We start from the raw sequence: 25115 nt of genomic DNA, 5'->3' as shown, positions 1-25115 counted from the left end.
AACACAGTTTATTGAAAACTTTAAAAAACAAAACACACACATATCCAAACTTCTCCTGTTGGGTTTACACAAATCCCTGAGCCAGTCAAAAATGTGCTACTTCCAGTGTGGTATCCCAGCTTTTGCCAGAGACAGGATTTAAGAAGGACGCATAGAATTGAACCCTGATTAGAAATCTATAGAAAAGGGAAGAACAACAGAGCCCCAGTTAACAGCTAAAAGTGAAAACATATGAACTAATCAGCGTATTGCATAGATGCATGCTGAGTGGCAGCAACCTTTTCTCCCTTCTTATGGGTTATGGCATTAGTGAAACAGGGTCGCTACACAAATTTTCCAGTGTGCAGGTTTACTGTTGTGGAGTGGCGTATTTAAACCCTAACAAAATCCTTATCAGAGTCTAACAATAAGTGTAAGTGAAATAAAAAAAAACACAAGAAAGCACAGAAAATGAAGGTCTTGAAGGAAACGAACGATGATGTGCTTTTTAACAAACTGACTGATTCTGACAGCAACCCTCCAACTTCCTGCACGTTTCATACTAATGCAAAATGACACCTGATGAATAACTGTGAGAATCTGGTGGCATCTTACAAAACTGCATTAATTACACTCCAGGATGACGTTTACCTTCCAGAAAAACCCGACTTCACTTTGCAGCTCCTGGCCCATGAACTCAAACTAAAGAGATAGATCTTTTAAACTAAACAAACATAAATATTAATATTTTATTTTATTTTTAACAGCTTTTAACTTTAGTTTATAGCCTGTCTAACATCACTCTAGCAAGAATCTCCTTGGAGTCTCTATAAGGATTCTGACCACTGAAAACTAAGTTCCAGGGTCCGCTCATCAAGGTGTCGTGGAGTTGAAGGTCGGTGCCCACTCAGGGTATGTATCCAGCGAAAACAGAGGAATTCCCCAAGTTGCCATGGCCAGCAGGAGGGAGAGGACTCCGATCGTGTTGACACCAAGCCCCGCCTTCACCTGCAGCAGACATGATCAGACACGAGGCTTGCAGTCAAGGATGAATGTTATACAGATGTTTCTTGTGAATTATGGCCAGCATACATTTAGTGAAAGAGTTATTTCTAGTGTCTGCTTCTCTTTTCTTATCAAAGAACTCACCATATCCATGATAGTGATGTGTCCATAGGCATACACCACAGCATTGGGCGGGTTGGACACTGGCAGGAGGAAGGAGAAGGATGTGCACAGGGTGGCAGGGATCAGGATGTACAACGGGTTGACGTGTATGGCCTCGGCCTGAAGCGAGAACAATCTTCATAAAGCGCTTTGAGTGCTCAGAGTAGAAAAGCACTATATAAGAACCAGTCCATTTGATAATAATTTCACTAATTTCATAAATTAGTGAAATAACAGTCTCTAGTGTTCCATACACAGTAGTGTCATTGATGCTGACTAGCTGGAAATAAACCACTTGTTTTGTGGCAGGTCAGACAAAAAAGACTGTATGTTAAAGATGGAAATAGCCAACCTGACATCACCCTTTTATTTGGGAATTCAGTGTTGGCTACAGTGGCTTGCAAAAGTATTTGGCCCCCTTGAACTTTCCCACATTTTGTCACATTACAGCCACAAACATGAATCACTTTTATTGGAATTCCAGGTGAAAGACCAACACAAAGTGGTGCACACGTGAGAAGTGGAACGAAAATCATACATGATTCCAAACATTTTTTACAAATAAATAACTGCAAAGTGGGGTGTGCGTAATTATTCAGCCCCCTGAGTCAATACTTTGTAGAACCAGCTTTTGCTGCAATTCCAGCTGCGGCGCTCGAAAATCTGTCAAATGTTTTAGTACGACTTTGCTAAGCTACGAAGCCGCACCGCTTGATGGATTGTCGGAGCATTGCGGCTATCGTAGGCGGAGCCTCGCGGAGTGATACGTACTGTGCTTCAACATAATGTTACCGTATTGTGTGTGTATAACCTCTTTTTAAGTTTAGTGGATATTATACATGGTTATGCTGAGGATATGTCGGCCAGTTTCCACTGGAAACGCCTTTTGGTTAAACTGTCAGCGAGGAATTTGCATGCACATAAAAAACAGCTGCTTGTTTAAGTGAAAATGCATTGATGTTTGTTTGTTTGTTTGTTTGTTTGTTTGTTTGTTTGTTCGTTTGTTTTTTGCACTAATAAAGTTGTGGAGTTGTGAAATATATTTTTTAGTTTGAATTATATCGTTATCGCAAATTTTCAAATATATATCATGATAAATATTTTTGGTCATATCAACCTGCTCTAGTCCCGTTTGCAGTTTTCCACAAGCCATGTGGGGGACACAGCAAACATGTGGAAGAAGGTGCTCTGGTCAGATGAGACCAACATGGAACTTTTTGGCTAAAATGCAAAACGCTGTGTGTGGAAAACTAACACTGCACATCACTCTGAACACACCATCCCCACTGTCAAATATGGTGGTGGCAGCATCATGCTCTGGGGGTGCTTCTCTTCAGCAGGGACAGGGAAGCTGGTCAGAGTTGATGGGAAGATGGATGGAGCCAAATACAGGGCAATCTTGGAAGAAAACCTCTTGGAGTCTGCAAAAAACTTGAGACTGGGGTGGAGGTTCACCTTCCAGCAGGACAACGACCCTGAACATAAAGCCAGGGCAACGATGGAGTGGTTTAAAACAAAACATATCCATGTGTTAGAATGGCCCAGTCAAAGTCCAGATCTAAATCCAATCGAGAATATGTGGCAAGATCTGAAAACTGCTGTTCACAAACGCTGTGCATCTAATCTGACTGAGCTGGAGCTGTTTTGCAAAGAAGAATGGGCAAAGATTTCAGTCTGTAGATGTGCAAAGCTGGTAGAGACAGACCCTAAAAGACTGGCAGCTGTAATTGCAGCAAAAGCTGGTTCTACAAAGTATTGACTCAGGGGGCTGAATAATTATGCACACCCCACTTTGCAGTTATTTATTTGTAAAAAATGTTTGGAATCGTATGATTTTCGTTCCACTTCTCACGTGTGCACCACTTTGTGTTGGTCTTTCACCTGGAATTCCAATAAAATTGATTCATGTTTGTGGCTGTAATGTGACAAAATGTGGGAAAGTTCAAGGGGGCCAAATACTTTTGCAAGCCACTGTATGTTGGCTTTTTGGAACCAGAGGCTGGCATTTACAGACGAGAGAGAGCGGGCAGCTCATTGTGTCAAACGTGGTTAGCAGAGTATGTCCACAGTCGCACATATCAGGTAATTAACACTTAGAAATTTGCAAGAAACTACGCAAAAAATTGTGTGAAAAGTTTGTCCTTGAAGAAATTGATTTAGAAAAAAATGAAGTTGGTGTCAAGCGATGAGCTGGTTTAGTGGACGCTCATATTCAAGACAAGCAAAGCTTCGGTCAACGGGTCTGTAGGATGGCAACTGCTTATCCCTTAGTGGTTTGTTGGTTAGCTACAGTCAAAGAAATTAGGGTTAAAGGGAGGGACCGTAAACTGAGGGACTCCTCAGTGTAAGATAAACGAAGATTATTTTCAACTGTGAATCATGCAAAGCTACTCTAGTAGACTGAGAGAATCAAATTTTCCGCAGATCTGTACAATATAAAACACTGAACTAACCAGAGGAGAGAGAATGGGGAGGAAGATGGTGATGGTGGCGGCGTTGCTGGTCACTTCTGTTAGCGTGGTGACAATGAGACAGGCAATTGTGACTGTTGCTAAGACCGGGAGGTCGCCCAGAGGTGTCATCAGCCTGGCCACCCACAAAGAGAGACCTGACTCCTGCACACACAAACAAACACACACGTTAAGCAGATTTTATACCAGCTTTAATGTATCTAACAGTTCTTTTTGTTAAACTAAGGGACAGGTCAGTTCTTTCAACTTCTGAAGAGACTAGTTTCTTTGGCTCACCTTTTCTATACATCATGTTGGTGTAGACACTATAAAAGATGGACATAGGTACCTGTGGTGTGATTGAGACACGGCGGGTCCAGAGGTTGCTCTTTAGAGTCAACTTTATTATAAACGGCTGCAGCTCTCGGCTGTCAGACGCTCATTCATCACACTACACTTACAACAATTTACACCTCTGCTTCCCCATGTTTTAACACTGGGGGTGCCCCGGTACCATTACATCAACCACTGGTTTCTGAAGGCCCATTTTGAAGATTTGACATGACGTTTGTGGACACTTGACCAGATGCGATGAGGACGTGCTGGTCTGACAGTGAAACCATTTGTTCATTAGTTAATGATTTCAATTTTAGACAAATCATAGCCAATAAATTTCAGAAGGTTGATTCTGTTCACCTGGACGTGGTGTTTTCAGTGGGAGAAACATTTCGTCACTCAGGGAGGAACGCTGGTTTAAGTGGGGAGTCAAGGAGACCATTTAGGTGAAAGGGAAAAGACCATCTCTGAATTGAGGAGGGGGCCTAAGGGCACATCTTTGTGATTGCAGCCGTTCCCTAACTCTCTGTGAATGGTACTCATGGGCAACGATCAGTGATCTTTGATCAATGGTTGTTGATCGATGGTCATGACAATTTGCATATTAATGGTCAAGGAACTGACCTCCCAGCTTATTGTTCATTCAGTGGTGCTAGTTTCAGTTATCGTACAAATGTACTGGTCATAAGGTTGGAAACCTGCAGTCAGCTGAGACTGAGTAATGAATAGGGATGGGTACCGGTGTTCTGACATAAACGGTAGTAACCAGACCGAAGAGCAGCGCACATTTCTGTGCTTTTCTTTTTTTTACTGAGATGTCATACACTTTGGATTCTAGCCAATCATTTTACCTTTCCGAGGATAGTAGGCGGGCCCAGGTACGTACGTTCTTTTAGAGCAGAGCTACAGATTAAAAATGCCCAAAGTGAAGCGGTCAAAGTCTGGCTGTACTTCACAGCAAAAGATGCAAACTCAGCAGCAACAAGTGCTTTAAGCTGATACTGTGATACTGTCAAAGGAGGTAACACCTTGAATCCGATGAAACACCTGGTGACGCATAGCGTTTTTTTTAAAAGCCGAGAAATGCACCGTATTTGATGGCTTGCTGCGAGACCTCACACCGAGCACATCTACTGCGGGTGTGGTGCCTGTTATCTGACCCGGAGTTAGCAACATGAACCCGAAGAGGAGAGTCCTGGCCCCTAGCCCTGCCAGTGTAGCAGAAATGATGAGGATGATGATGCAGCAGCAGCCGTTCTTCTCTGCGTGAGTAGCTTCATGTTGTTCGTGTGTAATTTACGTTGAGTAGTCTAACCATGTGATTACATTAATGCATGTAAGGTGAACTAGCAAACACCGTCGTAGCTACATGCGGCTGTCCTCTTGTTTGATGGCAGATACTCCCTTCACCCTGGCCAAAAAGGCTAAAATGACCAAAGAAAAAGAGGGAAACAGCTAAACATGAGAGGTTTTTGGACAAAGTTTGTGTTTTTTCCATTGTTTAAGCACTGCTTCCAGCCAAGAGTGATACCATATATCCCTATAGCTGCAGAAAAGGCTAACATTGTTATCTTTTTACAAAAAACAGCTAAACATGACAGATTTTAGGACAAAGTTTGTGTTCTTGATTCTTTAAGAACCGATTCAAGCACCGTTTAAGCACTGGCACCGTTTCAAAAGTACTGGTTTGGTACTGGTATTGGATAAAACCTAAATGATACCCATCCCTAGTAACGAAGTAGTGAAAATTCCTGTCATTCCCAATGATCTACACCAGAGTGCTGATTTTTGTCTGGACCTGAGATTTTTCTGTGTTAGCTGTGAAAACTTTACAATGTTTGCATCAAATTTCTTCTTGGTCTGTACGAGGAAACTGTTCTGGATGTATTGTGATTTGTATTTCAGCATACCTCTGCACCTTTAGCGAGGGCAAAGCCTCCACCAACCAGCAGGGCAACTTGCCACGGCATGGAGGCCTGAAACTCTTTCCAAGAGATCATCGCCTCTGAATTGAGAGAAAAAAACATATTTACTGGGACTGATGCTGAAAAACAGACGTGTTAAATGATTGTTAAAACTTTACTGATTGTTGGTATTCACACATTTCTTTGCAGCCTCAAGTTTTTATATCTCTTTTATGTAAAAGCTTGATATGCATAGGGCGCAATAACCAAATAAGTGAGATTAATGTGGTGTAGGAAAACTGCATTAAGAAGAATTAAGAAAAACCAACCTGAGTAAATCTACAGTATTTAATCCTGACCCATTATGCTAATTCCTGCTCCTTATTCTTGGAGCAGTTTTGCATGACTCAGTTAATAATTCTTATTTATCTCACAGTGGTCTGTGGTGTAGCCCCTTGGTTTAAAGTTTGCCTGAAACAAGGTTTCAACTGTAACTGATTGGTTGCCCTTCATAAACAAAAATGTTGAGAGTACTTGTGTTAGCCTTCAACATCCGACTAAACAACAAGCCACATTTCATACATATTTCACACCATATTTTCTGGAGGGTCCGTGAGCAGGTACAAAGAAGAGGAGGACGCCCAGCACCAGAGCCACAGTGGCATCTGTGATGTAGTTGGATTTACTGAAAAACAGAAAAAGGGATCAGCTGGGTCATGGTTCATTGCTGCTGTGAAAAATCATAAAAATGCATGTTTCCCAAAGAATCTCGTCTTTGTCATTGTATCATTTGTATCGTATTGTTTGTGGGAATAATTTTGAATAATTTCCAAGGCAATAAAAGAAGGTTGTGACTCACTGAGGGAAGAGGGAACCCCAGCCGGGTACAAAACCTGGAGATCTGGTCAACCACAACAAAACCATCACCACAAAAACCACCCCGGTGAAGATCTCCTGAGAACTGGAGAGAGGGAACGAATGAATGTGTGAATGCATAAATTATCATAGGAATGTCTTTCTGTCAATAACTGATCAACAAGTAAAATGAATGACAGCATTGGCATGACAACTAACCATCTAAGGTACTGTAAAACGCTGTGGATAGTTAAATAAATACATGAATAAAAATATGGCTCTTTAAATGTGATATATATATATATCACATTTATATATATATATATACAGTGGGGCAAAAAAGTATTTAGTCAGCCACCGATTGTGCAAGTTCCCCCACTTAAAATGATGACAGAGGTCAGTAATTTGCACCAGAGGTACACTTCAACTGTGAGAGACAGAATGTGAAAAATAAATCCATGAATTCACATGGTAGGATTTGTAAAGAATTTATTAGTAAATCAGGGTGGAAAATAAGTATTTGGTCAATAACAAAAATACAACTCAACACTTTGTAACATAACCTTTGTTGGCAATAACAGAGGTCAAACGTTTACTATAGGTCTTTACCAGGTTTGCACACACAGTAGCTGGTATTTTGGCCCATTCCTCCATGCAGATCTTCTCGAGAACAGTGATGTTTTGGGGCTGTCGCCGAGCAACACGGACTTTCAACTCCCGCCACAGATTTTCTATGGGGTTGAGGTCTGGAGACTGGCTAGGCCACTCCAGGACTTTCAAATGCTTCTTACGGAGCCACTCCTTTGTTGCCCGGGCGGTGTGTTTTGGATCATTGTCATGTTGGAAGACCCAGCCTCGTTTCATCTTCAAAGTTCTCACTGATGGAAGGAGGTTTTGGCTCAAAATCTCACGATACATGGCCCCATTCATTCTGTCCTTAACACGGATCAGTCGTCCTGTCCCCTTGGCAGAAAAACAGCCCCATAGCATGATGTTTCCACCCCCATGCTTCACAGTAGGTATGGTGTTCTTGGGATGCAACTCAGTATTCTTCTTCCTCCAAACACGACGAGTTGAGTTTATACCAAAAAGTTCTACTTTGGTTTCATCTGACCACATGACATTCTCCCAATCCTCTGCTGTATCATCCATGTGCTCTCTGGCAAACTTCAGACGGGCCTGGACATGCACTGGCTTCAGCAGCGGAACACGTCTGGCACTGCGGGATTTGATTCCCTGCCGTTGTAGTGTGTTACTGATGGTGACCTTTGTTACTTTGGTCCCAGCTCTCTGCAGGTCATTCACCAGGTCCCCCCGTGTGGTTCTGGGATCTTTGCTCACCGTTCTCATGATCATTTTGACCCCACGGGATGAGATCTTGCGTGGAGCCCCAGATCGAGGGAGATTATCAGTGGTCTTGTATGTCTTCCATTTTCTGATGATTGCTCCCACAGTTGATTTTTTCACACCAAGCTGCTTGCCTATTGTAGATTCACTCTTCCCAGTCTGGTGCAGGTCTACAATACTTTTCCTGGTGTCCTTCGAAAGCTCTTTGGTCTTGGCCATGGCGGAGTTTGGAGTCTGACTGTTTGAGGCTGTGGACAGGTGTCTTTTATACAGATGATGAGTTCAAACAGGTGCCATTCATACAGGTAACGAGTGGGGGACAGAAAAGCTTCTTACAGAAGACGTTACAGGTCTGTGAGAGCCAGAGATTTTCCTTGTTTGAGGTGACCAAATACTTATTTGCCACCCTGATTTACGAATAAATTCTTTACAAATCCTACCATGTGAATTCATGGATTTTTTTTTCACATTCTGTCTCTCACAGTTGAAGTGTACCTCTGGTGCAAATTACTGACCTCTGTCATCATTTTAAGTGGGGGAACTTGCACAATCGGTGGCTGACTAAATACTTTTTTGCCCCACTGTATATATATATGAATGAGCTCCTCAGTCCTTGTGGCCATTGATCAATGGTCAAACAATTTGCATATTAATGGTCATGAAGCTGACATCACAGTCCACTGTCAGGCCATGGTGCCAGTTTTGATCATTATGCAGAACTATTTATAAGGTTGGGGAAACCTGCAGTCAACTGAAACTGAAGAAGTCCCTTGGATGACACTGAAAACGCTACGTCCAGATTCTGGGATTTCTTAGCTGGATGATTGAGCATGCATTAAGACCCAGTGTAAATCCCTAACCAACATCCTGTATCACCAACACCGCATAAATGACCACGCATGAATGAATAAATGATCAAACTGATTACTTTGATGAATAAACGAGTGCGTAAATAAACGAATGAGAGATCACCTAATGGCTCCCAGCTTCTTGTACTCATCTTCCAGCACCTTTTTCACCGCCCTCTCTCTGTCAGACTGCTCTCCCCGACACTGCCACAGGAACTTGAAGCTGCATGAGACAGTGTGTGTGTGTGTGTGAGTGTGTGAGCGAGAGAGAGAAATTTCATTTTAATCTTGCAAATTTTACTATTTAAGTCAAACTGATGATAAAATTCCATCTTTGCACTAAAATAATCTGGAGTAAGAGAAACACTTTGTATGCAGGAGTGATTTGTTTTCCTGGATCTTCTTGGATTCTGGAGACAGAGACTGTGTCTACTTAAAGAGAGGCTTAAAAATGTCATTTTTGTTAAATCTCTAGTTAGATCTAGATCAGGTGACCATGAACCAATCTTTAGTTATGCTGCCAACTATGCCCATACTTCCCATCATGCACTGAGGACTGTAGTTGTCTATGTTCTCCAGTTTAGCCTTCTCCTCTCTTTTATCCTCACTTCCTAACCAGTCACAGTTGATGGCTGCCCCTCCCTGAGTTCTTCCTGTTGTTAGTGATGCCTGCTCTGTTATGTCCTGAAGTCATACTACCAAATATAAATGGAGATGCATATAAGACACTTTTTCTGGGAATACTGCAGATTTTTGGAAGATGCTTTGGCATTCTTCTATTTGGTGAGGATTGGACTTTAAAAATAAAAATCGTACCTTTAACCTATTGTAAATGCGGTAGCAAAACATAATACAAACTCTCAAATAGCATGTATATGTTCTTTAGTTTTCTCTGAAAAGCTGCCGGAAACTTCTGCTTAAGTTTAAGTTTAAAGTTAGTCAGACATTTCTGTTAAAGATGCCAACAACTGATTCATCATCAGAGCTTTGAACTATAATAAATCTTCACAATAATAAAACACATATATAACACATGTGATGATGCTTCCACTAATTGATTAATGCAAAGAAATCAGAATAGGATGATGAAACTGATAAAACAGAATAACAAATGGAGTGTGCATAAAGAGTAGTCAGAGTAGAATAGCACTGATAGCAGGTGATTGGCTCTGCAGATGGTATGCTGACACTCACTCTGAGCCAATGAAGAGCCAGTACAGCCAGAACCATGTCAGCAGCAGCATGATAACACTGATGGGCAGGCACAACAGGAGCCAGTTGGCAAAGTTGATGCTGTTGCAGTCTGGGTAAACGCTGAATGTAAAGACAGTGGATTCAAAAACATTATTTTTAAAGGAGTCTTTCAATCATTATTTCATTCTAGCTGTGCAGCAGACTGAATTAACCGAACACTGAAGGCAACATTAATCCCACCACTGCCAATATGTCTCATTAACATACACCTGATGTGAGACACTCACTGGTTGAGGTACTCAGAGAATATGAGGTTAGCAGAGGTTCCCGGCAGCGTGGTGATGCCACCAATGCTGGAGGAGTAGGCGATGCCGATGCACATGGCTTTGCATAGCATCCGGCCCTGCCGACGCCTGCAGGAGGCCGTGGGTACGTTCTCTGCAGCCTGTAAGACAAAATGCGGAGAAATCAAGACAGAGAAGCAGAAATAGCGGAAGTAGCAGAACATGTATGAGCACTGGAAAAATATCAAAGAATAATTTTATTCTGTGTTTGTTTGGTGCTTTTTTGCACCTCGTCTGCTGCAGGCTGCGACTCTGCTGGTATTTGAACAGAAGTGAAGGTTTCTGTGGGGACATCTGGCTCTGTGCTGTCACTGAGAGAGGAATAAGGGATTCAACTGCTCTTCAAGCACATCAGAAACAAAAACTTAGAACACCCTGAACCCAGAGGGCAGCAGTGAATCCCCATGCTTTACATACCTCAGAGCTTCTTTATTTTTTGCAGTACAGTTGTTGATTTCTGGAAAAATGACAGATTATGGTCAGGGCCACAAGTTCCATCCTACTGTAAGCTCAAAGACACACAGCTATCTCACACTTTTAATTATATTTTGTGCTTTTATAAAGTAAAGTATACTGTCTGTGCAGGTACCGTCCAGCTCCAGGGTAGGGTTGTCTTCACCAGAGTATCCCTCTTCATTCGCCTTTAGAATCTGTTGGAGAACAGCATCTACGATGGGCATCACCATGGTAACAGCTGATGTGTTTTGGACCCACATTGAGAGGAAGGCACAGCCGGACATGAAGCCAAGCAACAACCTGAAGGAGACAGTGGTGTGTTCAAAAAGCAACAATGGAGCCTTCACACTTAAATCTCGAAGAAATACAAAATTTGAATCCAACAGCAGAGAACGAAGATGCTCACCAAGCAGGGTTGACCCCCACCAAGGTGACGAGCCTCAGGGCGACTCTGCGGTGGAGGCCCCACTTCTCGATGGACGTGGCAAGGCAGACAACACCCACAAGCAGGAAGTGGAAGTTATTAAAATACTCCTTTGCCACCTAGAGGAGAAAAGGGATTTTAGAACAGAGAGCTGCTATAGAGTAATTGAGGAAGAGGAGTAAAAATTTAAGCCCATTTTCAAATTTGAGTTTGTGGCCAATGAATATGTTATACAGGGAGTTAACAAGTAACAGATAAACCAATTAAAAATACAACTTTAAAAAGATAATAATTGGATGAGCATAAAGAAGAGTCCAAGTGTCCAAGAATAAAAACATTTATTTGCAAATAAGAACAAGGCCTGCTCTGCTGTAGGCCCATAAGACGCAGGAGGTGCCATGCTGGTCACTTGCAATGTGTGTCAGGCATCAGTAAGGGGTGGAGACCCTTGCAGTCTGATCGTTGGCTTTCGAGGTTGGGTATGGGGACATGGAACATGACCTCTCTGGTGATGAAGGAGCCTGACATAGTGCATGAGGCTGAGACACACTGGCTTGTTTTAGAGGCTTCTGGGGTGGATGAGATTCACTCTGTGTTCCTAAAAGCTTCAGATGTTGTAGAGCTCTCTTGGTTGACATACCTTGGAACACTGGATGGAGAACTGGGATTGGCAGACCGAAGATGACGTGGCTCTGCTGGCTTCATCAGTTGGTGGCCTCCAGCTCACACTGGAGCACTGGACCAGTTTGCAGCCAAGTGGCAGAAATGAGAATCCAGAAAGGGTGGCGTGCTCACTCTGGATTAGGGGTGACTTGCTGCCCCAGGTGGAAGAGTTTAACTATCACAGGGTCTTGTTAATGAGTGGGGCGAGAGGGGAGTGAGAGATTGAGGGACTGTCTGTAGTGATGCAGATGCTGTACTGGTCATTCGTATTAAGGAGAGAGGTGAGTACACAAGCTACCTATGGTCACAAGTTCTGGATAGTGACCAAACAAAGAAGACTGTGGATACAAACGGCAAAATTAACTTTCTCCAAAGAGTGGTTGGCATCTCCCTTAGAGATAGGGTGAGGAGTTCAGTCATTTGAGAGGGGTTCAGAGTAAAACTCCTAGTCCTCCATCTCAGAAGGAGCTACTTGAGGTGGCTCGGGCCTCTGATTAGAATGCATCCTGGGCCCCTACTGGGTGAGGTGTTCTGGGCGTGTAGCACCGGAAGGAGGCCCTAGGGCAGGCCCAGGCCATGCTGGAGAGATGATGTTGCTCAGCTTGCCTGGGAACATCCATCCATCTATCGCATATGGATGGATGGATGGAAGAAGAGGGTCGTTTTAGGATTTTTAAGATCACACGAGGGACAAGCAAATTGGAAAAGAAGCAGGAATATGCTGAAAACTTCAGGTGGGCATGGGCGCTCCCCAGAATGGCATGGCGGAGTACCTGTTTGACAAACACACTCTTGGCAAAGAGAGCAGCTAAATCTCTCACACCACATTTACTACAGCTTATGTGTATTTGTATCTTGCTTCAAAATGAAAAGCCATCTGCATGTTGCTGGTTAGACCTTTAAAGTTATTACTCATGTTATTATTATTGTAGGCAGAACCAGAACCAGAGCAACACACCTGCTGCTGTGCATTCATAAAGAATAACAACTCTCAACGCATCAACACTGTGTCCTGTGTAACTGTGATTGCTAACAGAAGGACTCACATTGGAGGACGACATGATGCCAAAGAGGGGGAAGAGAATGGCGGGGAGCATGGCGGTCATGGACAGTGGAATCACCTCCGTCACCCAGTATATCGCCATCAGCATCATCACAAAGCCACATTCTGCCTCCTACAGGGAAAACACATTAAGATGATTACACACACACACACACACACACACACACACACACACACACACACACACACACACACACACACACGTGCAGAAGTTAGAGACGGTAAACTAGAGTCACTCAGCAACCACTTCAAAACACCTTCAGGTAATTATTTGGGTTGTTGAAGCATTGTCTAAATGTAGCTTAATTCTTATTGTTATACTTCTGCATGTATGTATCTTTGCTTTTGCAGATCATTTCAATGCTGCGCCTTTTTTTAAACAAATAATACAAATTCCAAAAACCCCCCAAGAAAACTGGATCTGTACTGAAATTATCCAGAAAGAACCAGTTTTGTTTATTCAGTTTTTTTAAATTTAATATTTTTATGGATAAATTTCACAGTATTTTATACTCGTTGCATTTTCAAAAACAGGATCGTTACTTTTTGTAAAACACATTTGAGGGAAGTTTTCATTTTCCATTACTGCATGCCCTCACACATCAAAATGATTTAGCCTAAGCAGTAACTGAGGAAAGGCAATGCTAATGGTGTATCAATCTTTCCTCAGGCACCGCTTCTTCTACACGTCCTGGGGGAGGGAAGCTCATCTCCAATTATCCTTTCAGCACACCGCACCACTCTTTGGTGAGCTTTGTGGTTGTAAGCGGTGCTGTTGCCATACCACGTGGTGATGCGTCCAGTGAGGATGCTCTCAAAGGCACAGCGGTAGAAGGCCCCGAGGATGCAGGAGCTCTTGCCGAATATCTTCAGTCTCCTGAAAAAGAAGAAGCGCTGCTGCGCCTTCTTCACTGTTTAGTTTGTGTGTGCTGACTATTGAATGCTGAGCTGTAATCTACAAACAGCATTCTCTCTGACGTGTCTCTCTTCTCCGGGTACGAGAGGGCAGTATGTAGTGTCAGGGCTGTGGCATCATCAGTGGGCCTGTTGTGGCGGTATGTAGCGGTTCCAGTGAGTCGGGCAGTACAGAGCAGATGAAGTCCCCGACCAGCCTTTCAAAGCGTTTGCTCATGATGGGGGTCAGAGATACCGGTCGCCAGCCGTTTAAGGAAGAGGAAGGAAGAGATGGTGGAGGGTTTGGGTACAGAGACGATGGTGGCCGTTTTGAAGCAGGCTGGGACTACAGACAGAGAGAGGGAAAGGTTGAAGATGTGTGTAAACACTCCAGCCAGCTGAGCCGCGGTTGATTTGAGGACACAGCCGGGAATCCCGTCTAGACCAGTAGCTTTGCCTGCGTTCACTCGTCCTCAGACACAGTGTGCACGCTGACATCATCCATGACGCGCACACTTTCCGGTCTCATGGTGTTCGCTGAGTTTAAGCTTTTGTTTGAGGCCTGTGTTTGGGTCGTCATCCTGCCTGCCACACAGCGCTACACGACAGAAGCTCTACTTGGAACTTTGTTAAGATCCGCCAATGCAGAATATGATATTTTGCCATTTTTAAAGGGGTCTTAAACGTTTGATCAGTACTGTAGTCTAAATTCAAATTTAGACTGAAATAAAGTTTAGATTCCCATGTACTAATATAATTAGCTCAAGGTTGCCTTTCACAAGAAAAGCTGGTAGAAACAAACACCTTTTACTTGCTTTCTACTTTCTTCTAATTTGCAATCCTGTTATTTTTTAAACCTAAATTGTAAAAAATGACCTTGAAGTATCATTTTATGTGTTTTCATTTTATGAAAGTATATAAACTTTTATTTATGGCCATTATTAGAAAAGGATCAAGGGTCAGATGGCACTAAGTACAAGGGTCTGTTAGCCGTATTTATAGTGACGGGAAAAAGTGTAAAAGATCTCGTAGTGCTTAGAGTTGAAAAAAGTGTATAAGTACAAATCCATGACTGGCTGATAGGAAAGCAAATAAAGAGCGAACGTAAACTTAATAAAGCACAGAGACTGTTCAGATTGTAACAGTTGCTATCGTAATGCAGTGTATCACCACATGGCGGCGCCTCCTGTCTCACGACTGGTGTCACCCCCTTTTTTGTTCTTCTTCGCACTCCTCCTGTAATGGATGCTCCCGTGTGTACGCGGACTAGTGTGCTCTTCAGTAATGTGTGGTAGAGGTAGCACTTATTTTTGATATTGTAAATAAATGAGTACTTTTTGGAAAGTCAGAAGCTGTTGCTCATTCGCTATCCACCTGCACACCTCCGCGGCTGGCTTCATCTCCACCGCACGTTACAACTGGCGCCCGAACTTTTTCCCCTTGGACTTCAGACGATTTTTGCATCCCGCCGAGGATTCTTCTCTTCTAGCACGTGAACTGTCTCGGAAATCCCCCAAGTTTTGCGGACGCTCGGACGTTTTCTCCAGCCATGGCCGCAGCCTCAGCTCAGGTGGGACCCGACTAATTTCTGGATACCGCGGTGTGCCGCTGCTCTGCTTGGGAGAAAGAAAAAGAGAGAAGCTGACTCCGCGACGCGAATGGACTCCGTGGATTTGTTATTTGGACGTGCTGTTGGTTTCGTCTTCTAAGGATTAATTCTTCTGTGGAGAGCCTGGACATGAACATTTCTGCTGGCTTTCCATTCCCCTTTCCCTCTGCTGAGACTGACTGTAGCACATGTAAGTGAGAACTTGGCCGACTACAACCGTTGGTGCTGGTCTTCGGCTCAGTATAACGAAACGATTTAAAATTAATCTTTGCATTTTTGTCTCTCTAGTCTGATCTGACTCTTTTACTACTATATCAATAACTACACTGTGCCCTGGAGCGGCTTAATTTTTTTGAAATCACAATGGCACACTGCCCAGACGACTCTGACTCAGACATGGAACTTACCTCGTTACCTATGTGCCAGATAGTTGAAAATGTGACTCCTAGCCTTAGCCAACAAGTGGTGGAGTTAAGAACTGAGGTGAATAAGCTTAGTGATTGTTTACGTGACTCACTGAACATACAGCAGAGTTTACTAAGGCAGTGGGACCAACTCACAATGGGGAGCTCTCCCCCTCCTGCAGTCCCACAGTCTCCTGTTTTCCCAATGGCCACATCGACACCTCATGTTCCTGCGAGAGACAAAACTGAACCCACCAACAGTACCAATCCGTTCCTGCCCAGCAACCCATTTCAACCTACAAATCCTTTTCTCCCATCTCACTCACTTGAGCTCAGCAGCACTTCCAGAGTGATTGCGGCAGCTTTACATCACGCAAAACTGGAGCCTCCTGTGTATGCTGGGGACGGCAAAGTGCAACCTGAGGACTGGTTAAATGCAGTTGGCACATACAAAGCCTCATTGAACCTAACCGATGGGCAATTGCTAAACGAACTGCCACACTTTCTTGCAAAAGAGCCCGGGAAATGGTTCAAGGCATTGAGCTCCCACATCACATCATGGGCTCAATTCTGTCAACTGTTTAAGACAGTTTTTCTGCCCTCCGACAACCAAGAACGCATCCTGAGAGGAATTTTGGATCGTGTTCAGGCTCAGGACGAACCACTCCCAACCTTTGTTGCCCACATGTTGAGTGAGTTTGACAAACTGAAGAGTCCTCCACCTGAAAAAGACAGAATCGACCTAATTAGTAAACATGCTCTTGAAAAATACAGAGTTGCCCTGTATGGCGCTAATGTCACTTCTGTAATGGACCTGCTGCTACGTGCTCATGAGCTTCACTCAGTGCTTGGACCACAAAGACCACAGCCTGCTTTATGTAGCAAAGACAACTATAAGCCTGAACCTTACTGCTTCAAATGCTCTCAGCCAGGGTTCACCACACGCACCTGCCCAAACTGTAACACCCAACCTCATTTGCCACAACGAGCCTCGAACACCGCTAGGCATGGCCCAGTCCAGCCATTGCCGGCACCTGGCCCCTCTGACCCTGGCCATGAAAAGGTGGAATTAAGCAGCACCACATCCCAGCCACAATACAGGCAGTCGGGAAACTACAGGGGGGGGAGGACATTTCACAGAGGCCAACCTTCCCCCAGTTACTAACGGAGCCTCACACGCCCGATTCACTACAGGGTGGACACAGTCTTGGACACTTGGAAGACAATTTTTCACAAGTCCACTGGAATACCCCACTAAGAACGAAAGTGAACTTCAATGCTTCATCTGTGGATGCTACCCTCGACACGGGTGCTTCCCTCTCGGCTGTACGAACAGATCTCATTCAAGTAAATGACTCTCACCCTAGAAACACAAGTGAGTGGAATGGTCCTGCAGTTAACCTTGCCAATAATGCTCCCTGTATCCCTGACGGTGTTATTTGGCTCAATATTGGATTCATGAACAAGAACTTTTACCAGCGTTTTGCAATAATACCAGATTTGTCCTCTCCTTTCATTCTGGGAATGGATTTTATGGCAAGAGCTTCTGTTTCTATTCACATTCCCACTAGAACCGTCTACATTGAGGACATCCCCTGCCCACTCGCAGACGATGAAGAGGACCTTCAAAATGATTACTCACATTCACCTGGAACACTGATGTCTTTGGACTTGGTTCGCTCAGACTTAACAGCCAAACTGTCTGAAGCAAGTCTCTCAGAGAACAACAAGGATGCTTTACTCAATCTGCTCAGCAAGTTTAGCTCCTTGTTTGATGGTCAACTTGGTCGAACGGCTCTCACTGAGCACGCCATAGAGACTGGCAATGCAACACCTGTCAATCTCCCACCCTATCGCACGTCACCTGCTAAGAAACGTGTGATTGAAGAACAAGTACAACAAATGTTGAAGGACAACATCATTGAACCTTCCACAAGCCCTTGGGCAGCTCCTGTAGTCATTGTAAATAGAGCGGCCACGGAACCAAGGTTTTGTGTGGACTTTCGAGGGCTCAACCAAGTTACCCGAAAAGACTCTTATCCCCTGCCTCGTGTAGATGAGTCTTTGGACTTTCTGGCAAGAGGAAAGTTTGTCTCGACATTGGACTTAGCGCGAGGCTATTGGCAGGTTGCTGTAGCAGAGGACTCGAAGCCTAAAACTGCCTTCATCTCTCACTGCGGTCTCTTCCAGTTTCGGGTGCTGCCCTTTGGGCTCTGCAACGCACCTGCAACTTTTCAGAGACTCATGAACTCTGTGCTTGCTGGCCTCATTTACAAAACGTGCGCAGTCTACCTGGATGACATTGTTATCGCCTCACCTACCTTTGAACAGCACTTAGTGGATCTTGAGGAGGTGCTGGGCAGACTCCAGGCTGCTGGCTTGTCATTGAAGCTCAAAAAGTGCCAATTCTGCCTCGATGAATTCACCTTTCTCGGGTACCGCATCACATCATCAGGTGTTAAGCCCGATCCAGACAAAGTAAAGGCGGTTAAGGAGTTTGATACCCCAACCTCAGTGAAACACGTCCGTCAGTTCCTTGGCTTGACTGGCTATTATCGACGCTTCATTCAGAATTATGCCCGCCATGCCGAACCTCTTCACGCCATCACCAGAAAGGACAATGCTTTCCACTGGGACGACAGCTGTCGAAGGGCCATGGACACTTTGAAGGATCATGTCACATCAGCCCCGATCCTGTCATTTCCAGACTTCAACCGTCCCTTTTCCATTCACGCCGATGCATGTGACATTGGTCTTGGGGCAGTGTTGATGCAAAAGGATGACAAGGGTCGTGAGTACGTTGTGGCTTTTGCTAGTCGCTCCCTTCACAAAGCTGAACTCCCCTACTGCACTTCAGAGAAGGAGTGCCTCGCTGTGATATGGGCTCTGGAACACTTCCGCCCGTATGTTGAAGGTGTTCATGTTACTATCTTCACTGACCACAACAGTCTCAGGTGGCTCATGTCTCGTCAAAACCCAACGGGCCGACTCGCCCGCTGGTCACTTCGTTTGCAGGACTTTGATTTCACAATAGTGCACAAACCTGGTGCACAGAACAAAGTTCCCGACGCACTGTCACGCAACCCTTTGCCTCTGACCTGTGACAGGCCGACTGATCTTTTACCAGATCATGCTGTTATGGGCAGCCTGGACATTCGTACTCTGCTCCCCGTCATTCTGGCTGACCGTTCACAATTGAGACAGCTGCAGTTAGACGATCATGTCACAGGTCCACTCCTCAGAGACATTGAAGCAGACTCTCTGAACAGCTCGGACAATGCCACCTTGTTACAGTATGTTGTGTATGACTCTCTTTTGTATCACAGAGAACCCAAGTCCACATGTGCTTTGCACCCTTTGAAAGAGCTGAAACTGTTTGCCCCTACTTCCATTAGAGGCACCTTGCTGGACTATTACCACGACCACCCCACAGCAGGTCACTTGGGTGTTTCTAAGACATTGGCTAGACTGCGTTTTAGGTTTTTCTGGCCCAAAATGGCAGCTGATGTGAAACACTATGTGATTTCATGCTCAGTGTGCCAACTCACCAAGCCAAGTCAAAAAAAAGCAGCCGGTCTTATGGTTCCCATTGTCCCCCAGAAACCCTGGGAGTATGTGGGTGTGGATTTTGTTGGGCCACTTCCCCGCACCCCCACTGGTAATGCTTATTTGATCGTGTTTGTTGACTATTTGACTAAATGGGTTGAAGCCAGTGCTGTCAAAGAAGCTACATCTCAGGTAGCAGCTGGTAAATTCGTCACTGACATTTTTGCTAGACATGGTACACCCACTTACCTGATTTCTGACAGAGGGTCTCCTTTTGTGAGTGAGCTTTTTGAACATGTTGTTTCTGCATTAGGCTCGGTGCACAGACTCACTACGGCATATCACCCTCAGACAAATGCTACTGAACGCGTCAACCGGACTCTGAAAACTGCAATCCGTGCTTATGTAGGTGATAAGCACACATCATGGGACAAGTTTCTCCCTCAGATTTGCTTTGCTCTGCGCACCGCCCCTCATGACAGTACAGGTTTGACTCCTGCCATGATGCTTTATGGTCGTGAGTTAGACACCCCGCTTGACCTTATCACTCAGCCTTCTACAGCAGGTGTTGATGAACCGGGTGTGCCTTACCCTGAGACTCTGAGAGCCTCCCTGCAGGAAGCTCACGACCACGCCAAAGCAGCTTTGGACTATAGCCATGACAGACAAAAACATTACTATGACTTGAGACATCGACATGCCACGTTTCGTGTTGGTGACCTTGTGAGAGTTAAGACACACCCCAGGTCAGATGCTCAGTCTAACTTTACTGCTAAACTTGCACCACTGTTTCAGGGACCATTGTGTGTATCTCAGAGACTCAGTGATGTTAATTACAGGCTCACTTGGGTGGACTCCGGTGTGGATGCAGGTGTTTATCATGTTGTGAACATGCAACCGTTCCATACCTGGGACTCTCTCACTTCCAAAGAACATTCTGTTTCATCGCCTGCCGAGAGAGAGACCGCAGAGGGTCTGAACTCTGACTCTCAGGCCCACCCTGGCCCCCCTGCAGACACTGACATTGGCTCTGAGCCATTCCCCTTTGATTTACCGGACATTGACTCTTCTTCTGGTGTGGGCGCTGTTCCAGAGAGTGTTTCACCCAGATCTGTCCAGCACCCAGCTGCTGGTGGACATTACAATCTCAGGCTCAGACGTTGCCCCAGAGTTACGTCTGGCTGGAGCAACAAAAGATGGACTAATGATTTTCACACAACCAGGCTTGATCTGAAGTGAAATGTTCTGGTTAAACCTGTTTGATGCTGTCTTGTTGCATTGCTACTTTGAGTCATGATATGTAGATGTTTCTGTTTGCTCTACTTAATCCAGTTTTATGGCTCTTTAGTGCGTTAAGGTTCATTCTTGGCATTTACTTTAAAAACAAAAAAAAGGAAAAAGTGAAAAAACTAAGAAGACTGATTTTCCACTGTACATGTTCGTCTTATTTTCACCAATTTCATTTTTAAATGGTCTTTTGCCCTGTGTGTGCACTAATCTTAGCTGTAACCTCTATGTATAGGGTACTGTTAGGTGTGGTGTGTGCTTTTCCAGCTGTGTATGGCTGAGGACAGCCTTTTTCTCACCAGGGGGGACTATGTAACAGTTGCTATCGTAATGCAGTGTATCACCACATGGCGGCGCCTCCTGTCTCACGACTGGTGTCACCCCCTTTTTTGTTCTTCTTCGCACTCCTCCTGTAATGGATGCTCCCGTGTGTACGCGGACTAGTGTGCTCTTCAGTAATGTGTGGTAGAGGTAGCACTTATTTTTGATATTGTAAATAAATGAGTACTTTTTGGAAAGTCAGAAGCTGTTGCTCATTCGCTATCCACCTGCACACCTCCGCGGCTGGCTTCATCTCCACCGCACGTTACAAGATCATCACAAAAACTCTACAATAGCTACAACCTACTGAGATCATATCATAAAGTTTATGTGCTATACAATTAAAACTAGCAGTGGCAACATATTTCACAATATGCAATTAATGATAGGAGCTGCTTAAAAACACTGATCAGTGCAATGTCAGTTAAATGAAACTGTTATGGAGGGGATACAGTTCCCGTCATATTTGTGCACGCACCTTTGTTCCGATGACCAGAGGAAGAGGGAGCAGCAGCAGCGGCGTGAGGATGATCAGGAGAAGGCTGTGATAGTTCCACAGTGCTTCGCTCAGCTTCGTCAGCATCCTCCTGTCTCCCATCGATTTCGTCTCTCCTGCAGGATCCTGCTGTGACCCCGCAGTTATTTGGCTGTGATATGTTAGAGAGGGTAATGATTGACTGAGAATGACAAGCTGGAAACCGGTTTGGGGAAGTCATCAAACTACTGGAAGCTTCATTTTACATTTCCATATCAGTTTTCTTGAGCAAGATACAAAAGCTCATTAGTAACTGTTGGTTATCTCTCCACTAAGACAAAGGTCAGATGTTAATGTGACAAGGCTTTTCATTTATTTCAAGTGTGGTGCTTGAAAGGGTCAATGTCAGTAGTTTCTCTGACATAAAAAACAAAATATAAAGCATGTAAAGATACTTACTGAGAATAATTTTTACTAAAATGCGCATAGCAAATATACATACACAGACCTAAAAAGTTGCTTCCAGCGTGCGATATGATATTGTATGTGTACATGGTTTGGTGAGCTCTAAGGTTTTCCTCCTTCAGTTCATAGGGAAAACTCTTTCATTCACCCTGATTTTTAAGGATTTATCTATTTGATCCTGGTGTGAAATATTTAGACACAATATTTATTTGCTAGAATGTCGACTTGCATCATTTCCAGTCCTCATTATATTTTAAGAAAGAATAAAGACTGTTATATAATTAATGTTGAATATTCAGCAACAATTTAAAAGCAGGCACCAAAAGTATGCATGATATGTGAGTATATGCCTAAGTCACGAAACTTACTAGCTCATTGTGTAAAGTTGAGTCTTAATCTATACTCCAAAGAACATGCATCAGCATGACATGGCACCTGCTGACGGTAGTATATTTTTCTTGTGTCTGGCTATAAGTGTGAGAATTCCAACAACTTCTGCTATCTTTTAACTTATTATCTTGAAAACCTCAGAGATCCATTAAAGTTTAGCTGAGTTTATGTCTGTTTCTTTTGACCCACAACTAATAACTAAACAAAATTCAGGAAAATATAAAAAAAACCCAACTTTCCAGATGGAATGTGCTGACAGCACACAAACCACTTCACTTTATAAGTTAGACTTTAATGTCATTAAGAGATTTTTGTGCAAAACTCTTGAGTCACCCTCATTTCTTTCTATTTTGCTTTCAATGAGCCAGAGCTGAGATACAGTTCCCCACCTTTACATTTCAAAGCTTTTCTTTGGACAGTGGCTGCTGTTTCACTCAGTCCAGTCCTTGTACCTCACTATTTTCAGAGGAATGTTTGCTTTGCTTATTAAGCCACACTGACCTATGACAGACTAAACACTGACCTATGAATCATTCAACCATTAAAAAAGCCACCTAACTCAAAGAATGAACCTTGAGTTAAGTTGTTTGGCCTGCTGTTCACTGAAGCCTCATCAGAACAGGAGGAATACGGGTAAAATAAAAATCTGAGGTGTGGTATATTATAAAAGCACTGGACTCTACTCCAAATATAACAATTCTGGTTGAAATTGCTGTTAGTATAAATGTTGGAGGTCAGGAAAGAGATACAGCACTGAGTATCTGCTGTCATCCATAAAACACGGCTTTATCATAGTTTGTGTTGCATTTCAGCCAGTGGTGTTGGAGATCTTGTCCAAATAATTGGAATAATGAAAACATACTGTAAGACGTGCACTGTGGTCATATGCAGCCAGCTTGCTTTAACTATTCATTAATTTATTTAGAAATTGAATGAAGTCATCTTTGAGTACCAAGCACATGAACCTGTGTGATAAATCTGTCCAGGAAACAGAATTCTCCAAATCAGTGGAGCTGTTAAACATATACAGCAGTTCACCTGTAGCAGGAAGGGTTATCTTTGTTTCCTTAATGAGTTTGCGTATTTATTTTTAACCTCTTTAGAGGACAAGATGTTGTCGAGTCTGTTGGAGCACAGAATGAAGTCCGCGGAGCTCGTGTAACCACAATGACGTCACTGTAGATGCATACTTCAAATATATGAAGCAAGATATATGGAATCATATAGCAAAGAAAAAAATTATAAATAACTGTAAGTATGTTTTATACTTTAGATTCCACCCTTTGCTTTGTTGACAGTGCTGCAAACCCTTGGACTTCTCTCAATGAGCTTCATGATGTCGTCACCTGAAGTGGTTTCACTTCACAGGTGGGCCAGTCAGGGTTCATCTGTGGAATTTCTTGCCTTCTTAATGTGGTTGGGACCATCAGTTGTGTTGTGCAGAAGTCAGGTTGGTACACAGCTGACAGCTCTATTTGACAACTGTTAGAATTCATGGCATAAACCATCAAGCGTTACGATGAGACTGGCTCCCATGAGGACCGCCCCAGTAAAGGAAGACCAAGAGTCACCTCTGCTGCTGAGAATAAATTCATCCAAGTTCCCAGTCTCAGAAATAGCAAGTTAACAACACCTCAGATTAGAGCCCAGATAAACGCCACACAGAGTTCCAGTAGCAGACACATCTCTACATCTACAGGACAATGAGCCCAAACACACCTCCATGCTGTGTCAGGGCTATTTGACCAAGAAGGAGAGTGATGGAGTGCTACGCCAGATGGCCTGGCCTCCACAGTCACCTGACCTAAACTCAATTGAGAGGCTTGGGATGAGATGGACCGTAGAGTGAAAGGTCCAACAAGTGCGCAGCATCTCTTGGAACTTCTTCGAGACTGTTGGAAAACTATTTCAGGCGACCACCTCATGAAGCTCATCGAAAAAATGCCAAGAGGGCGCAAAGCAGTAATCAAAGCAAAGGGCGGCTATTTGGAAGAATCTAAAATATTAAACATGTTTTGAGTTATTTCACATATTTTGTTTACTACACAATTCCATATGTGCTCATTCATAGTTTTGATGCCTTCATTGAGAATCTACAATGTAAATAGTCATGAAAATAAAGAAAAACCATTAAATGAGAAGGTGTGTCCCAACTTTTAACTGGTAGTGTGTGAGTTTAAGAGTGCTGTTTTCTCACCTCTAGCAGCTTGGCCACCTCAGGATTGAAAGGTGCTGTTTTGATGTAGTGAAGGAAATGGGGAAGTGAAGCCTCTGCTCCTGGCTGACCGTAATCTTGATGGTCTTGATGGTCTCACTCAAATAAAATCCCGAGCACCACTTTAAATCACTCCACAGTCACCTGAACCTGTTGAACATTAACACTGAAACCACAGACTGTTTATGAAAGATGGACATCATGACATCACCCATTGTTTTTTATGAACCAGTACTGGGGTTCACATTGGCCGCCTACTGTAGTCCGTGTGGGTCTGTCTACAGAGATGCTACACGAGTTCCACCTCAAAAAGCCTCAAATCAGAGCGCATACTCGAGTTCACCACCCTAAACATGTTGCAGCTGTTTAGCTCACAACATCTGAATATTTGTGGGGAAGAAACTGCTTATTAAAACTATTGTATTAAAATTACTGTGACCAGATTTCACGACTGAAATGTCCAACAGTGCAGTCCGGAA

At 43.8% G+C, this 25115-nt stretch overlaps 2 protein-coding genes across 2 annotated transcripts; one reads left to right on the top strand and one right to left on the bottom strand.

The window, feature by feature from the left end:
* On the bottom strand, positions 1 to 24819 carry LOC146706683 (solute carrier family 13 member 1-like). Its single transcript, XM_085464890.1, has 16 exons — positions 24619 to 24819; positions 21570 to 21738; positions 13014 to 13142; positions 11287 to 11423; positions 11014 to 11180; positions 10842 to 10881; positions 10654 to 10735; positions 10368 to 10525; positions 10081 to 10200; positions 9011 to 9109; positions 6696 to 6797; positions 6430 to 6521; positions 5843 to 5937; positions 3600 to 3761; positions 1129 to 1266; positions 1 to 987 (listed from the first exon to the last, which is right to left on the bottom strand). Exons 2-16 carry the CDS (start codon positions 21687 to 21689, stop codon positions 853 to 855), a joined length of 1776 nt encoding a protein of 591 aa, XP_085321016.1. The 5' UTR covers positions 21690 to 21738; positions 24619 to 24819; the 3' UTR covers positions 1 to 852.
* Positions 15069 to 17106, top strand: LOC146706684 (uncharacterized). The gene is made up of 2 exons (XM_085464889.1): positions 15069 to 15723; positions 15822 to 17106. The coding sequence occupies exon 2, from the start codon at positions 15897 to 15899 to the stop codon at positions 17100 to 17102; it is 1206 nt and encodes a 401-aa protein (XP_085321015.1). The 5' UTR covers positions 15069 to 15723; positions 15822 to 15896; the 3' UTR covers positions 17103 to 17106.
* Positions 24820 to 25115: the final 296 nt, after the last annotated feature.

Source organism: Copadichromis virginalis, linkage group LG7 (assembly GCF_057382275.1).
Source record: "Copadichromis virginalis isolate Kocher_CV1m ecotype Utaka linkage group LG7, C_Virginalis_male_GT1.1, whole genome shotgun sequence".
Taxonomy (NCBI): Eukaryota; Metazoa; Chordata; class Actinopteri; order Cichliformes; family Cichlidae; genus Copadichromis; species Copadichromis virginalis.
This window is presented reverse-complemented; position numbering and strand designations above follow the sequence as displayed.

Bases quoted from the DNA above. Each gene is read 5' to 3' on its own strand.
- LOC146706684 (XM_085464889.1), top strand. From the start codon at position 15,897: ATGGCACACTGCCCAGACGACTCTGACTCAGACATGGAACTTACCTCG.
- LOC146706683 (XM_085464890.1), bottom strand. From the start codon at position 21,689: ATGGGAGACAGGAGGATGCTGACGAAGCTGAGCGAAGCACTGTGGAAC. The intron at 6,798-9,010 runs GTGATCTCTCAT...CCCTCTCTCCAG, and splicing joins AAGAAGCTGGGAGCCATTAG to TTCTCAGGAGATCTTCACCG. The intron at 5,938-6,429 runs GTGTGAAATATG...CTCTCAATTCAG, and splicing joins CGGACCCTCCAGAAAATATG to AGGCGATGATCTCTTGGAAA.